Raw genomic sequence first — 15202 nt, forward strand, 5'->3', positions numbered from 1 at the left:
ATTTATCAGACACAAGTCTGATTATATATATATACAACATATATAACATCAAAGGTATCGCTCTTGAGTATTTACAGACTACTTGTACACTGTAATACATAGGAATCTCTGGAACGGCTAATTAGAATGCTTTAGGAAGAAATGTGTGTGTGTGTGTGTGTGTGTGTGTGTGTGTGTGTGTGTGTGTGTGTGTGTGTGTGTGTGTGTGTGTGTGTGTGTGTGTGTGTGTGTGTGTGTGTCAGGGAAGGTTGATAGAGGCTGGAGAAAAGAATAAAGGGCACCCTGTCCCCATTTCCTGTGTGAAACAGTTCAGAAGACAGATTTGGGCTGTCTGAAGATAAATGTTGGACTAACACCAGACGATGAACGCATTAGAAGATTAGACACGCTTTATAGAACTGGACCTGAGGAAGTCTTCAGTATGTCCAGCATGGAAGAGGGATGTCTGTGAAAATGTGGCATGGGTTCTGGTGTTGTGAAATAGACGACATTTCATAACGAGTGTCCTATAATGTATTTGGAAAAGAGGCAGAAATTTAGAAAGACTGAATATTAGAAGGTTTATGGTTTAGCTTTAGGGATGATAAAGATCGTAAAAAATAATGTGTTGTAGCGTGTGATGTGTCTTTCCTTTTCATCTGTTTTGTATCTTACAGCATAGGAAACATAATAATCTGATCTGATGTCTGGCAGAACGATAAACCACGTTTCTGTATCGGACACGTCCTAGCGTCTTCGCTTCGAAATCAGGACAGGAAGTTTAAATTAAGGAAAATAAAAACGGTTGTTTATGAAAGCAATAGCTTATTTACATGTAATAAACAAGTTTGCAGCATTCCTGACATTGTTAGTGAGTTATTAAGCAGCTTAATAAGTAAATAACAATAATAATTCATTAAATAAATTATGAATGAAGTAATTAATAAACCCTGATTACAAGCTAAATCTAGCAAACTCTTAAGGAGCTTCCGGAAATTTCTTCTTCTCTAACGAGGCAACGTGCACATGAGACGTGCTACCTGGGTCAGGCCACGCCCACCAGGCCACGCCCCCTACTATATCTCATCGAAGCCACGGGTGATACTATCCAATAGACCAATGGTTTATCAAACAATGGACACAATCTCACACATTAGGATTGGAATGAAGCTATTGGAGAGAAAAAAGATGTCTAGAGAGAGGGATTATGGTACGCTTACATAATGAGTGACAGGGGAACAGCTGAGAATGCACTGTGTCAGGTGGAGACTTGGCCCCACAAGTGTTTATTGGTGTATTTACACCCTGCTATGCCTCCAGACAGGCCTGTGTGTGTGTGTGTGTGTGTGTGTGTGTGTGTGTGTGTGTGTGTGTGTGTGTGTGTGTGTGTGTGTGTGTGTGTGTGTGTGTGTGTGTGTGTGTGGCATAAATCTTTTTATATATCCCACATAAGAAGAATTAATTATCCTCAAGCCCATTGTCATGCACCATTCTTAGATGTCTGGTCTACTGATTTTTTTCTAATATGTCCTTAATTATTTATTTGTTTGTTTGTTTGTTTGTTTGTTTGTTTTTTAAATCTCAGGATGACACGGTGGTGCTCCAGTGTACAGCGACCGTCCTGAAGGAGCAGATCAAGCTGTGCCTGTCTTGCGAAGGCTTCGGGAACCGATTGTGCTTCCTTGAAACAACATCTAATGCCCAGGTATCTTCTGGACAAAAAGACAATAAAATGGTCAGATCGATTCTCAAGAATTTATCAAAGAAAGATACAGTATAACTGTCAGGGGAAGCGGGGTGTCCCGAAAAGATAAAACTCAGACCCATATGTGGGGATAGAAACAGGCACAAGACCACAGGGTTAAATAAGGGAGAAATCATAGAACACAAGGAACAGGTGTGCAGAGGCAGAACGTGATTAAGGAAAGGGCGGGGCTAACAAACGTGAACACAAAACAAAACCAAAGGCACATGGTGCAAAACACACAAATTCTTCCAGAATGTCCCCCTAGTGTCCAGGCGGGGAAAAGCCCAGGCATTTCCTGACAATAATTGCTTAAGCGTTAGTCTGTTTGTCAGGAGGTCACAAGTTCGAATCCTGAATTCCTCAGAATTTTTTTGAAGGTCTTCTTTTGATCTGTCAATCAGAGCAGTTTTAGACAAGTACAGGTCAATATGTGACATCAAATCTAGATGACTGCTCAGAGCATCAACAGTAAACAAAGCGACGCTTCTTATCTTTCATCAAATACAATTACAATACATTAAATCCACTGACATCAAGGTGTTGATTCCTCCTCCAAATTCCCCAGACCTTAATCTGGTATAGCGTCTATTGGACCTCCTGGACAAACGAGTCCCATCCATGGAGACACCACCTCGATTATACTGTGCCTGTCTTTTAATCTTATGGTTGATCGCTGTTTATTAATCAACAAACTTAGCCTGCTAGCTTTTTTAGAAAAATGGAGTTACCTGTGTATTTTTTCTGTCTTTATTACAGTAGGTCAAAGATTCATTTAATTCCATGTTTTCACGCTTCAGCATCAGAGAAGCATGCGGTATTGATTCTAAACTAAACTATTTCTCTAATTCTTTTCTCCATTCACACACTTTATCTGTGTCCTGTCCAGAATGTGCCGCCTGACTTGGCTATCTGCGCCTTCATCCTGGAGCAGTCGCTCTCGGTGCGGGCGCTGCAGGAGATGCTGGCCAACACCATGGAGATGGAGGTGAGACCCTGAGATGTTAAGATAAGAACAGAGGATTGAAGGAGTAATAGAGTTAATGGTAGAGAGGATGAAATGAGATGGTTGCTGAAGTGCTCAGTGACTGTATCTGTAAGCAGAACCTGGTCCGGTGGGAAGATTTGGGATTTTTTTCTTTGGGTCAATATTGTCCTGAGCCCAGTTTAGTCACAAGAACAAATTTAAGTAAATAAAGTTTATTAACTTTAATTTTTTAATTAAATTTTTCTTACAGCGAGATAAGCTTTACTAATGATCTAATGAGCTGTATTGATTTATTTGTTTGTTTGTTTGTTTATTTATTTATTTATTTGTTTGCTTTTCATTTTTTTAATTAATGAATTGTTGATTGATTTCCTAATCAGATTTGACCTAAAGGCTGCGTTAGGCTATGTGGTGCTGATGAAAGCCTGGTTCTTTTTCATGTCTTTGCCTTTGGACAAACCATCTGTAGAGTTTCCACTAGAGTAACTTAACTTCATCTGCCTTCTTTTTTCTCCTCCCCGGCACCTCGTCCCTTTCTCTGCCACCCGTAGGCAGTCGATTTGGACCAGTGGGTATGTTCTTGCACATGTCTCTTGTTTATCTGTCTACCCCAATCTGATCTAAGCACCTCTCCTCCACTCCTTCCTGTCCTTCTTTCCCAGTGTGTCTCGTTTAGTTAAAATGAAATGAAATGAAATGAAATGAAATGGTGCTGCAGTTACTGTCCTTCTCCCCTGAGCCTTCTCTTCCTCCTCAGCATTGATCACACCTGTTCCTTACGCCGACTGTGTAGATGGAATCTCATTTGGTTTCCAAATGACATTTCTGGACAGGAGTTAGTCCCTGAATAAACATCAAACATCAGAGAGAGAGAGAGAGAGAGAGAGAGAGAGAGAGAGAGAGAGAGAGAGAGAGAGAGAGAGAGAAATCACCTCCCTTTTTCCCTTTAGTCTCCTGCCCATCACACACATAACACTTACCATTCTGTATTTTTTTTACAAGATATTTCAGCCTAAAAGTATTCAAAGAAAACCCTGAATTTCTTCACACAGTTTGTCTTCTAAAGAAACACAGGGCTCTCTTTGGATTTTGTGCCTGCCACATCGCCATTTCATGCAGCACTTTCACCCTTTCACTAACTACCATTCCATCTTATTTTCTTTTTTCCCCCAACTTAAAAAAACTAACAAATTTTCCTTTGCAATATCATGGTTTTGTAATGGCTTCTGTATACTAAGACACTCACACACCTCCCTCATGAAACACCGCATGTTTTTCCTTCTTTACTTTTTTTTTTCGCAATTCAGTCGTTTCATCGCTTCCTCACGACTTCCTCACGACTTCCTCACGACTTCCAGGAAGACGAAGCCTCGTATTAACCCTTATGTTCTGTGCACTAATCACCAGTAGATGTAAACTTCCTGTTTTAAGCATAACTTAGTATAACTAAGTATATACAGTATCTAATCCCGGGGTGGACAAATCATATATTCGTTAAGCAGCAATTCTAACTAGATTTGTAAAGTTAGTCGCGACAAACTTTGATGTTGGCTTTGACGAAGCAAGTATTCGCAACGGATGGTGCTTTTTGGAGGCAAGTGGACATAAGGGTCAGTGTTACTTTTGGATGCAAGTGGACATAAAGCTAGGTTGCCAAAACTTTTTGAGGTAAGCAGAGACAAGCATGTGACATCATCCAAATACTCCGGAGGAAGTCCCCCACATTGGGTTGATTGTTTTGATATATCACACGCCCATGTTGTGCAAAATTTTTTATTTTCACGTGACGTCACATGATATATCATGTGACCAAATACATGATGTATTTGGATGATGTCACATGCTTGTCTCTGCTTACCTCAAAAAGTATATACATCATCAGAATACCCATGAGGAAGTTCCCCTCATTGTTTTGAGTGTTTTGATATGTCACATGTCCATGTTGTAAAAAGTTTTTTGATTTTCCATATTTTGGGGTCGGGGCTGCGGCACAACCGAAAGGCCAGTACCAGTGCTCAGATCGCTTAGAAAAGTAATAGCAACAAACTTCAGACCGGTGTCTACAACATATCCGAATTTGGTGCATGTGGCTCGAAAGCTCTAGGCCGGATTAAATTTTATAAATTTTTGTCTAAGCTTAAATAGGAAAACAGAATGTTGGCTTCTACAAAGCCAACATAAAAATTCAGTAGTTAATTGAATTAACGTCATATGTCATATGTTGGTGGTTATCTTTTTCTAGCAAAGCTGTAAAGTAGCAAATTTCCAGCTATGAGCTCTGGATTTTTTGTCCTCGCATTACAAGTAAACCATATTATTTATGTCTGTTTATTTTCTCTCTAAATGTGACGGCCGGTTATATGCTCTTTTTCCCGCTGCCTCTGAATATTCCTGCTACCTGACTGTACTGTACAGTAGGAGAAAGCAGGAAATCGAAACAGTAGTCCGTAGTGCAATTCTCAGTATTTATACAACATTAGAGAGAAAGCAGCCGTGAACGATTTACTGCTGTTGATGTTATACAGAAGTACAGCCGGTGTATCACCCTGTGTGTCGGTGTATCCCAGAATGCAACAGGACTGGCACTTTTTTTACGTATCCCACCTTTAGAGTTTGGGGTCAGAGCACATGGTGAGCTATGATACATCCCCTCTGGAGCAGAGAGGGATAAGGGCCTTGCTCAAGGGCCCAACAGTGGCAGCTTGGCAGTGCTGGGGCTTAAACTCTGATTGTCCAATCAACAACCCAGAGCCTTAACCACATGAGGCGGATGTAGTGCGTCCACACGTATACTGATCAATACGTACATTATCCACTGCGAGCAATGACTAATGAATCCAATACAGCTTGATTATTAAAATACATGCAGATGTTTTAATCCGTTCACTCAGACCCCTGGATCTCATCTGGCTCATGTGTGGAGCTCGATGTGACACCATGCTGTACTTATAGTATTTCAGGGTTGTCGAACCTTTCTGTCCTCTGGGCAACTATGAATGGATAAATAAATAAATAAATAAATAAATAAATAAATCCAGCATGATATCAGATTGTTCCTGGCAGAACGATTTGTCCACCCTTGTCATAAATATCATAAATTATAAACGCCATAAATACATTAGCTACAGATCTGCGTCTAGTCATACAGAAGCCCTTGAAATGATTAGTGATCCGATTGAGTCTCCACGAGTAAGGAGACAAATTTACCTGACAACAAATTGTTGTTTTTTTTTTTTTGGTTTTATATTTAGAAAAGACGAATTCTTTTAAAGACGATGAAAAAAAATGATCTGAACATATAATGTAGAAAGAATCAGCCTTAACCATATGTGGGTATTGAGAGAGAGAGAGAGAGAGAGAGAGAGAGAGAGAGAGAGAGAGAGAGAGAGAGAGAGAGAGAGAGAGAGAAGATCCATATTGGTGTTAGCAGGGAAACAAGCAGTGACCCGTGATAATGAGAATAACATGGCATGTGGAAGTCCCAGCAGGATGGAAGGGTTGGTGTCCCTGGGGATTGATTCTGACACTGAGGTTCTGAGAGACAAATCCCCGTCCATTCGCCGCTAATGTCAACAGAACGACAGACGGCGTAACACACTGACCCACACAGGTGGATTAAGGTGTGCTTAACCTCAGAGCCCTGCAGTGTGCATACCTTCTCTCACCCGAGCCATGCTACTGACACAGATGACGATGTTTATGGTGATATTGGAGCTGATGATAATCACTAATAACAATAATCATTGTGTCTTCTCATTCCTAAACCTTAAGGTGAACTGACCACATACTGTAGAGTGACTTGTGACCTCATCGAAGCCTTTTTTGTGAACTCGTTCGTTCGGTTTGGTGTGGACTTTGTTTGACCTTTGTTTGTACTCATGTGTGGTCTTCCTGTGGTACCGTAACTCACTTCCTTCTACTTTGACAGGAGGTGAAGAGATGCCCATTCCTTTTTGGGGCGGCTTCTCTTCCTTCTTTTTTTTTTCCCATGATCCTCTGTGTGTTTTTCATTCTCCTCTCATCGTTTGTCCTTCTACTTATCTCTGTTATCTTATGAGGAATGAAGACGATTCTGTTTTGAAAGGAGGTTGCTGTGGCATAGACAGTGCACACACACACACACACACGCACACACACACACACACACACACACACACACACACACACACACACACACACACACACACACACACACACACACACACACACACACACCTTCAGACATTTACAATCAGCCAGTCACATAAAGCCATGCTTACACACTCCTTTCCCAGGTATGAAGGAGAATAAGTGCATGTCTTGGTTTAATTCTTTTCTCTTCTCTCCTCCGGCTCTCCGTCTTCAGTCCTCTCAGGGAGGAGGCCATCGGACGCTGCTGTATGGTCACGCCATCTTGCTGAGACACAGCCACTCTGGCATGGTGAGCCATATGATAATCCTATGGTTTTAATATCACAGTAATACACTGATGGATATTTATCACTCATGTGTGCTAATCGTCATCATTGCAGTACCTCAGTTGTTTGACCACATCACGTTCGCTCACGGACAAGCTGGCCTTCGATGTGGGCTTGCAGGAGGACTCTACAGGTATACACACACACACACACACACACACACACACACACACACACACACACACACACACACACACACACACACACACACACACACACACAGCTGAAGCTGAGGTGGTGTTATTAACTGTGGTGGTGTTCAGGTCTATCTATCTATCTATCTATCTATCTATCTATCTATCTATCTATCTATCTATCTATCTATCTATCTATCTATCTATCTATCTATCTATCTATCTGTCTGTCTGTCTGTCTTTCTGTCTGTCTGTCTGTCTGTCTGTCTATCTATCTATCTATCTATCTATCTATCTATCTATCTATCTATCTATCTATCTATCTGTCTGTCTGTCTGTCTGTCTGTCTGTCTGTCTGTCTATTCTGTATTCCATCTATCTATCTATCTGATTGATAGATCTATCTATCTATCTATCTATCTATCTATCTATCTATCTATCTATCTATCTATCTATCTATCTATCTATCTATCTATCTATCTATCTATCTATCTGTCTGTCTGTCTGTCTGTCTATTCTGTATTCTATCTTTCTATCTATCTATCTATCTATCTATCTATCTATCTATCTATCTATCTATCTATCTATCTATCTATCTATCTATCTATCTATCTATCTATCTGTCTGTCTGTCTGTCTGTCTATTCTCTATTCTATCTATCTATCTATCTATCTATCTATCTATCTATCTATCTATCTATCTATCTATCTATCTATCTATCTATCTATCTGATCGATAGATCTATCTATCTATCTATCTATCTATCTATCTATCTATCTATCTATATGTCTGTCTGTCTATTCTATCTATCTATCTATCTATCTATCTATCTATCTATCTATCTATCTATCTATCTATCTATCTATCTATCTATCTATCTATCTATCTGTCTGTCTGTCTGTCTGTCTGTCTATTCTCTATTCTATTCTATCTATTCTATTCTATCTATCTATCTATCTATCTATCTATCTATCTATCTATCTATCTATCTATCTATCTATCTATCTATCTATCTATCTATCTGTCTGTCTGTCTGTCTATCTATCTATCTATCTATCTATCTATCTATCTATCTATCTATCTATCTATCTATCTATCTATCTGTCTATCTATCTATCTATCTATCTGTCTGTCTGTCTGTCTGTCTATTTTCTATTCTATCTATCTATCTATCTATCTATCTATCTATCTATCTATCTATCTATCTATCTATCTATCTATCTATCTATCTATCTATCTATCTGATCGATAGATCTATCTATCTATCTATATGTCTGTCTGTCTATTCTCTATTCTATCTATTCTATCTATCTATCTATCTATCTATCTATCTATCTATCTATCTATCTATCTATCTATCTATCTATCTATCTATCTATCTGTCTGTCTGTCTGTCTGTCTGTCTATTCTCTATTCTATCTATCTATCTATCTATCTATCTATCTATCTATCTATCTATCTGTCTATCTATCTATCTATCTATCTATCTATCTATCTATCTATCTATCTATCTTGTACCTGTCAGGTTGAAGGTTCGATTGCTGGTTAATGACTCATGTGACACTCAGCGCTTTAAGGATGTACAGTATAGTTTTTTATGGCTATTTATGTTTTTTTTTGTTCATCCAAATGTCTCTATCTTCGAAGTAAATGATGATATCACACCCATTTCTGCTTCCTGAGATGCCCCCAATTTGAACTCACTAAAATTCTGTGTGAGGGACAGAGTCCAACAGAGACATGAATACGTCCCATACGACGATTTCCATTCTGCCGGCGAATCAGAACACCGGTGTACTGGATAAAATGGGCTCATGTGAATCTAAGCTGTATCGTCTATAATACATGTGGATGTGTGGATGTGTGATCTGCCGTGTCATGACCCTGTACTCTTTACCACAGGTGAAGCGTGCTGGTGGACCATCCATCCTGCATCCAAGCAGAGGTCAGAAGGTGAGAAGGTCAGAGTCGGAGATGACCTGATCCTGGTTAGCGTGTCATCTGAGAGATATCTGGTAAGACAAGATGTGTTTTTTTTATTCTCTCTCTCTCTCTCTCTCTCTCTCTCTCTCTCTCTCTCTCTCTCTCTCTCTCTCTCTCTCTCTCTCTCTCAGATACACAGATATCTCCTGGCATGAAAAACACTCTTGATACTGCATGTGTCTGTAATTAAGTAGCGTGGTTGGATGTTGTTCATGAGTCATTGTGTCCTTGCAGCATCTGTCCTATGCCAGCGGGGACTTGATGGTAGATGCGTCGTTCATGCAAACTCTGTGGAACATGAATCCAGTGTGCTCAGGCTGTGAGCTAGCGGAGGGTGAGCTTTTCTTTCCGTTTGTGTTTTTCAGTTCCTACACGATGGGTAATGCACTGCAGGTGTGTCATTTAACTCAACACAAATGTTCTGTGGCTGTTTTTGTGTATTACCCACAGCACATATTCCTCTGAGGTCATGTTGGTCAAGACACCTTTCTCAGTTGTAGCACAACGCTGGTTAACGTGAAGCAAGAGATTGTGCGGATACACGTGTTGTGATATTTTGACGCCTTTTTAGCCAAAGGTTAACAAAAAACCTAATATAAGTATGAAAATACCTTCAAAACAAAGCCATGCAATCCAGATTAATGAAGCAGCTGCGTGGAATAGGAAAGTGAGAAAGTGAGAAAGTGAGAAAGAAAGACAGACAGACAGACAGACAGACAGACAGACAGACAGACAGATTGCTCCATTGGACATCAGTATTTCTTGGTGTGTAGCTCTCTGTTTAAATGTTTACATCCTCAATAGGTTTTTTAACCGGAGGACATGTCCTGCGCTTGTTCCACGGTCACATGGACGAGTGTCTGGCCATACCGCCTCCTGACCAGGGAGAAGATCAGCGCAAGTAAGACAGAATAACAGACAAAAACAAGGACTGAGCAAGCAGAAGGCTTTAGTGTGCAACTTATTCACATTCTGTATGTTATATTTCCTGCTGCTACCTCTCTTTATCTCTCCTCTCCTCTCCTCCCGTCTGCTCTCCACTACTCTTTATATCTCTCCTCTCCTCTCTTTATCTCTCCTCTCCTCCCGTCTGCTCTCCACTCCTCTTTTTATCTCTCCTCTCCTCTCTTTATCTCTCCTCACCTCCCGTCTGCTCTCCACTCCTCTTTTTATCTCTCCTCTCCTCTTCTCTCCTCTCCTCTCCACTCATCTCCACTCCTCTATTTATCTCTCCTCTCCTCTCCTTATCTCTCCTCTCCTCTCCTCTCCTCTCTTAATCTCTCCTCCTCTCTCCTCTCCTTATTTCTCCTCACCTCTCTTTTCCTCTTCTTTCCTTTCCTTTCCTTTCCTTTCCTTTCCTTTCCTTTCCTTTCCTTTCCTTTCCTTTCCTTTCCTCTCCTCTCCTCTCTTTATCTCTCCTCTCCTCTCCTCTCCTTATCTCTCCTCTCCTCTCTTTATCTCTCTGCTCCTTTCTTTATCCCTCCCCTCTTTATTTCTCCCCACCTCTCCTCCCTCACCTCCTCCTTCTCTCTTTTCCTTTCCTCTGCTCTCTTCTACGTCTCTGCGTTTTCAGGACCGCTCAGTATGAGTCCGGAGCCGTCTGTAGTCAAGCACGTTCTTTGTGGAGACTTGAACCTTTGAGAATCAGGTAAGGGAAGATTTTATTAACCCTCTGTAATCCTCGAATGATCAGATGTACAGATATAAAGGCTGAGCGTACAGAGCAGCAGATCAAGATTCGGGATAGTAGAAATGACACATCTGTGTACTGGTAAAAAGGGTCACATGACAGCCTCTGAAATAAAGAGGTGGTAGATAATGAGTTGTGAAATTATAGAATTATTCTAGTTAAATTATAGGTAAAGATGTCCTGACCCTGGGTGGACTTCTGTACAATATTTTAACAGTATTTTAATCACTGAATCTCTTCTTTTCTTTATGTTACTATTCATCACTGACACCTTTAAATGAAATGCGTGATGCTCTCTTCCCGTAGCTGGAGTGGCAGTCATATGAAGTGGGGTCAGCCGTTCCGCATTCGCCACATCACCACGGGTCGCTATCTGTGCCTGGATGAAGAGAAAGGTCTGATGGTGCTCGACCCCGAGAAGGCCAACACCAAGCAGTCGGCATTCTGCTTCCGTGCCTCCAAGGTCTCGGAATATTCTGAATTCTTCATTAAAACTAAACGAAATTGCTCAGCAGAACGTTTTTATTTTAACAACAAAACCGTGTTGCGTCTGAGCAGGAGAAGGTGGAGGTGGTGAAGAAGCGTGATGTTGAGGGCATGGGAATTCCAGAGATCAAGTATGGCGAGTCGATGTGCTTTGTACAACACGTCTCTACAGGCCTGTGGGTCACCTACGCTGCCCTCGATGCCAAAGCGGCTCGTCTGGGTACCATGAAAAGAAAGGTACTGTACTGTACAGACTCCACACACTACACCTTACCACACGCCACTTTCTCTATTTAACATGCTAATTAACGGATAACTGATAAAACTCTAACTGTGTATCGTGAATAATTACTGAATAAAATTTGCCTCTATTTATTTCTATCCTTTTCTCTTTCTCTCTCCTGTAGGTTACTCTGCATCAGGAAGGCCACATGGACGATGCCCTCCTGATGTCCCGGTCTCAGACAGAAGAGTCTCAGGCAGCTCGAATGATCTACAGCACCACAGGCCTTTTTAAACTGTTCATCAAGTAGGAAGCCTGTTCAATTCATACAGTCGGGCAAATAAGCCATCTACAAAAACTTAGTAAATGTTAGAATGTTAAAAATATTGTGTTGTGATTGTAGCCAAAAAAAAAAAAGATACAGACCCAGTAGCTATGTTTCATGGATCTCTGGGGATGAAGATCATCTGGTGAAGTGTTAATAAGGGATCATAGGGCTTGACAGGCTGATAACGAGGCATACAGTGGGTGCGTCTCAATCAGCTCCCTAGGTCATTGATGGATGGTAGAGACTCTGCATAACATGACGTCACCGTTTCCAGTAAGGCTACGTGGGCCGCATCGATGCTTCCTGGTTTTTGTGGTGCGTTGTAGGTTTTTAGGGGGCAAAACCTCCAGGATTTTGCAGGATTTCGCTGATCAGTGTCCTGAATACCGAACTAGGGAGCTGACTGAGAAGGACATATGAAGGACATATGAAGGACATATGAAATAATATACTATTATACAGACATTTCTAATTTCCTGGCAGGTTGGAAGGAGTTGAATGAAAGTTTCTGATATAAAATACTTGCACTACCAATTAAATCGCAATTTCCAGATGAGCTGTATATTAATACTGCATTTAGAAAATCGCTGTTTATGTAGGTGTCAGAAGGATAAAAGTGTGTGTGTGTGTGTGTGTGTGTGTGTGTGTGTGTGTGTGTGTGTGTGTGTGTGTGTGTGTGTGTGTGTGTGTGTGTGTGTGTGTGTGTGTGTAGGGGGCTGGACTCACTGAGTGGGAAGAACAGGGCTGCAGGTCTGGTTTCTCTCCCCCTGGATGGAGTGATTCTCTCCCTTCAGGATCTCATCCACTACTTCCGGCCACCTGAGGAGGAGCTGGAGCACGAGGAGAAGCAGACGAAACTGCGATCGCTGCGCAACCGGCAGAACCTCTTCCAAGAAGAGGTGTGTGTGTGTGTGTGTGTGTGTGTGTGTGTGTGTGTGTGTGTGTGTGTGTGTGTGTGTATGTTTGTGTAATAGTAGATGTGTGTGTATGTCTTTGCTCACTGCTGATTTTCTGTAGGGGATGATTACCATCGTGCTGGAGTGTGTGGACAGGCTTAACGTGTACAACACTGCCGCTCACTTCTCGGAGTTCGCCGGGGAGGAGGCAGCCGAGTCGTGGAAGGAGATAGTCAACCTGCTTTATGAACTTCTGGGTGAGATCCCGGATTCTGTGCCTTCACAGACATTTCTATAGACTATACATACAGTAGCTAGCATTAAAACAATCCTGGCTAAATAAGACAAACTCACTTAATTTCTCGCTAAGGTTCAGGAAAGTGGGATTTTTTTTTTCACATTTTGCTGAAACCTCTAAATTTTTTTGTTTGAGAAACTTCCTGAGAAAAAGGAGAAAAAAGAGAAGCCAGTGAACGAACGTGTCTTTATAGCCATTATAACCTAAGTGATAACAGGAAGGGATGAATAAATAACAGAATAATGAATAAACCATCTCGGGATGTGATGTTATTAGAACTCAATCAACGTTACAGCACCAAAACTGTTACAGTGCTGTCAAGTGTCACGCATTGAGAGTGACAGTCACGCATTTGGGTCTTTTCTCACGTTCTCCCACCACACATCGTATTTCTCACGCAGAAAATTTTTTGACTATTTATCATTATTTAATAAGCCGCAGCGCCCAAAACGTATCAGTCCGCACCGCTGTCTCTATGGAACCGGGCAGGAATCAAGCGCGTCTCAGTTCTTAGTCGAGCCTGACACTTATCAGCCAATCAAAAAAAAGAGGCTACACAATAGCCAATCAGAAAATAGCACTATTGTATCTGGGTAAGATTTAACGCAACAACCAATGAAAAAAAATATTCATTAGAGAGGGTATTTTCGATGGTCGAGTTGAACAAAACAAAACCTCAACACGAAACAGCTTGTCTCTGGACGGGACATTGTCCTCAATCATGACCCTAAAAATGTCTGGGCTTGTGCTGAACTGTTTTATATGGGAGCAACATTACAAATGATAAAGGACTCCAAAAAGGCAACAAACACTTACAATAACAACACCTGTCATAATCTCTCTCTCTCTCTCTCTCTCTCTCTCTCTCTCTCTCTCTCTCTCTCTCTCTCTCTCTCTCTCTCTCTCTCTCTCTCTCTCTCTCTCTCACACACACACACACACACACACATTTACATTTACAGCATTTAGCAGACACTCTTGACTAGCAGACACTCCAGAGTGACTTACATTTTTCAGTTTTATACACCTGAGCAATTGAGGGTTAAGGGCCTTGCTCGGGGGCCCTGCAGTGGCAACTTGGTGGACCTGGGATTCGTAGTCGAACACCTTAACCACTGTTCTAACACACACACACACCCCCCCACACACACACACACACACAGACAGGTACACACAGAAATTAATAAATGAAAATTAAACAAATACTTTGTATTTCATTAAATTACGGTCAGTGGTCCTTACCAAAAACAATTCCCCCATTATTGTTGGGGGGGTTGTTGTTTGGGGGGTGGAGATGTCACATTTGCCTACTGTATCTTCAAAACTTAAGAGCCCTGCTGTTGTTTTTATTCCTTATACACTGTATATGTCTTGTATTGTAGTACCTGTGATATGTTTCTATTTCTTATACAGCCTCGCTTATCAGAGGGAACCGTGCTAACTGTGCTCTGTTTTGCGATAATCTGGACTGGTTGGTCACTAAACTGGACCGTCTGGAAGCCTCATCAGGTGTGTAGCTCTTTCTGATTCTTACGCTTTATAGGAAGGATCTCGTACCTTCTGGGGCTACAGAGTTTGTCCTTTTGTTACTTCCTCTCTTCAGGCATTCTGGAGGTGTTGTACTGCATTTTAATCGAAAGCCCTGAAGTCCTGAACATCATCCAGGAGAACCACATCAAGTCTATTATCTCTCTCCTGGACAAGCACGGACGCAATCACAAGGTCCGCTAGTCACGAGTCGCTTCTACATGCTTGTATACCGTCATCGCTACCACGGGATTCAGCTGAATTTAAATAAGCATGGCTTAGTTTGTATAAAGATTGTGGTTAGTGATTAGAAGGTTGTATGCAGGTTGTACAAAGATTGTGATTGGTTTGTTTGTGTTGCCTTTGTTGAATTGAATCGAATTAAACATGTTTAAAAAAATGGCTTTTGCATTAAACAGTTACACAAGAGATAAACATGCACAAGCAAACAGACGCGCGCACACACACA

General features: G+C 41.3%; 1 protein-coding gene across 19 annotated transcripts in view; it reads left to right on the forward strand.

Moving 5' to 3' along the window:
• Positions 1-15202, forward strand: part of LOC113650773 (ryanodine receptor 1-like) — a 101991-nt gene that overhangs the window by 17755 nt on the left and 69034 nt on the right. For 16 of the 19 annotated variants that reach the window (XM_047822342.1, XM_047822341.1, XM_047822347.1 and 13 more), the window contains 16 exons: positions 1565-1684; positions 2613-2711; positions 3263-3283; positions 7057-7131; positions 7223-7301; positions 9205-9317; positions 9520-9619; positions 10090-10186; positions 10859-10933; positions 11282-11438; positions 11534-11698; positions 11869-11990; positions 12725-12911; positions 13030-13165; positions 14620-14715; positions 14810-14928. In XM_047822342.1, coding sequence (XP_047678298.1) covers positions 1565-1684; positions 2613-2711; positions 3263-3283; positions 7057-7131; positions 7223-7301; positions 9205-9317; positions 9520-9619; positions 10090-10186; positions 10859-10933; positions 11282-11438; positions 11534-11698; positions 11869-11990; positions 12725-12911; positions 13030-13165; positions 14620-14715; positions 14810-14928 — 1761 coding nt within the window. The remainder of the gene's footprint in view (positions 1-1564; positions 1685-2612; positions 2712-3262; positions 3284-7056; positions 7132-7222; positions 7302-9204; positions 9318-9519; positions 9620-10089; positions 10187-10858; positions 10934-11281; positions 11439-11533; positions 11699-11868; positions 11991-12724; positions 12912-13029; positions 13166-14619; positions 14716-14809; positions 14929-15202) is intronic. The other 3 variants (XM_047822355.1, XM_047822356.1, XM_047822357.1) reach the window with 1 other exon arrangement.

The sequence above is a fragment of the Tachysurus fulvidraco genome, chromosome 13, assembly GCF_022655615.1.
Source record: "Tachysurus fulvidraco isolate hzauxx_2018 chromosome 13, HZAU_PFXX_2.0, whole genome shotgun sequence".
In the NCBI taxonomy this organism is placed as follows: Eukaryota; Metazoa; Chordata; class Actinopteri; order Siluriformes; family Bagridae; genus Tachysurus; species Tachysurus fulvidraco.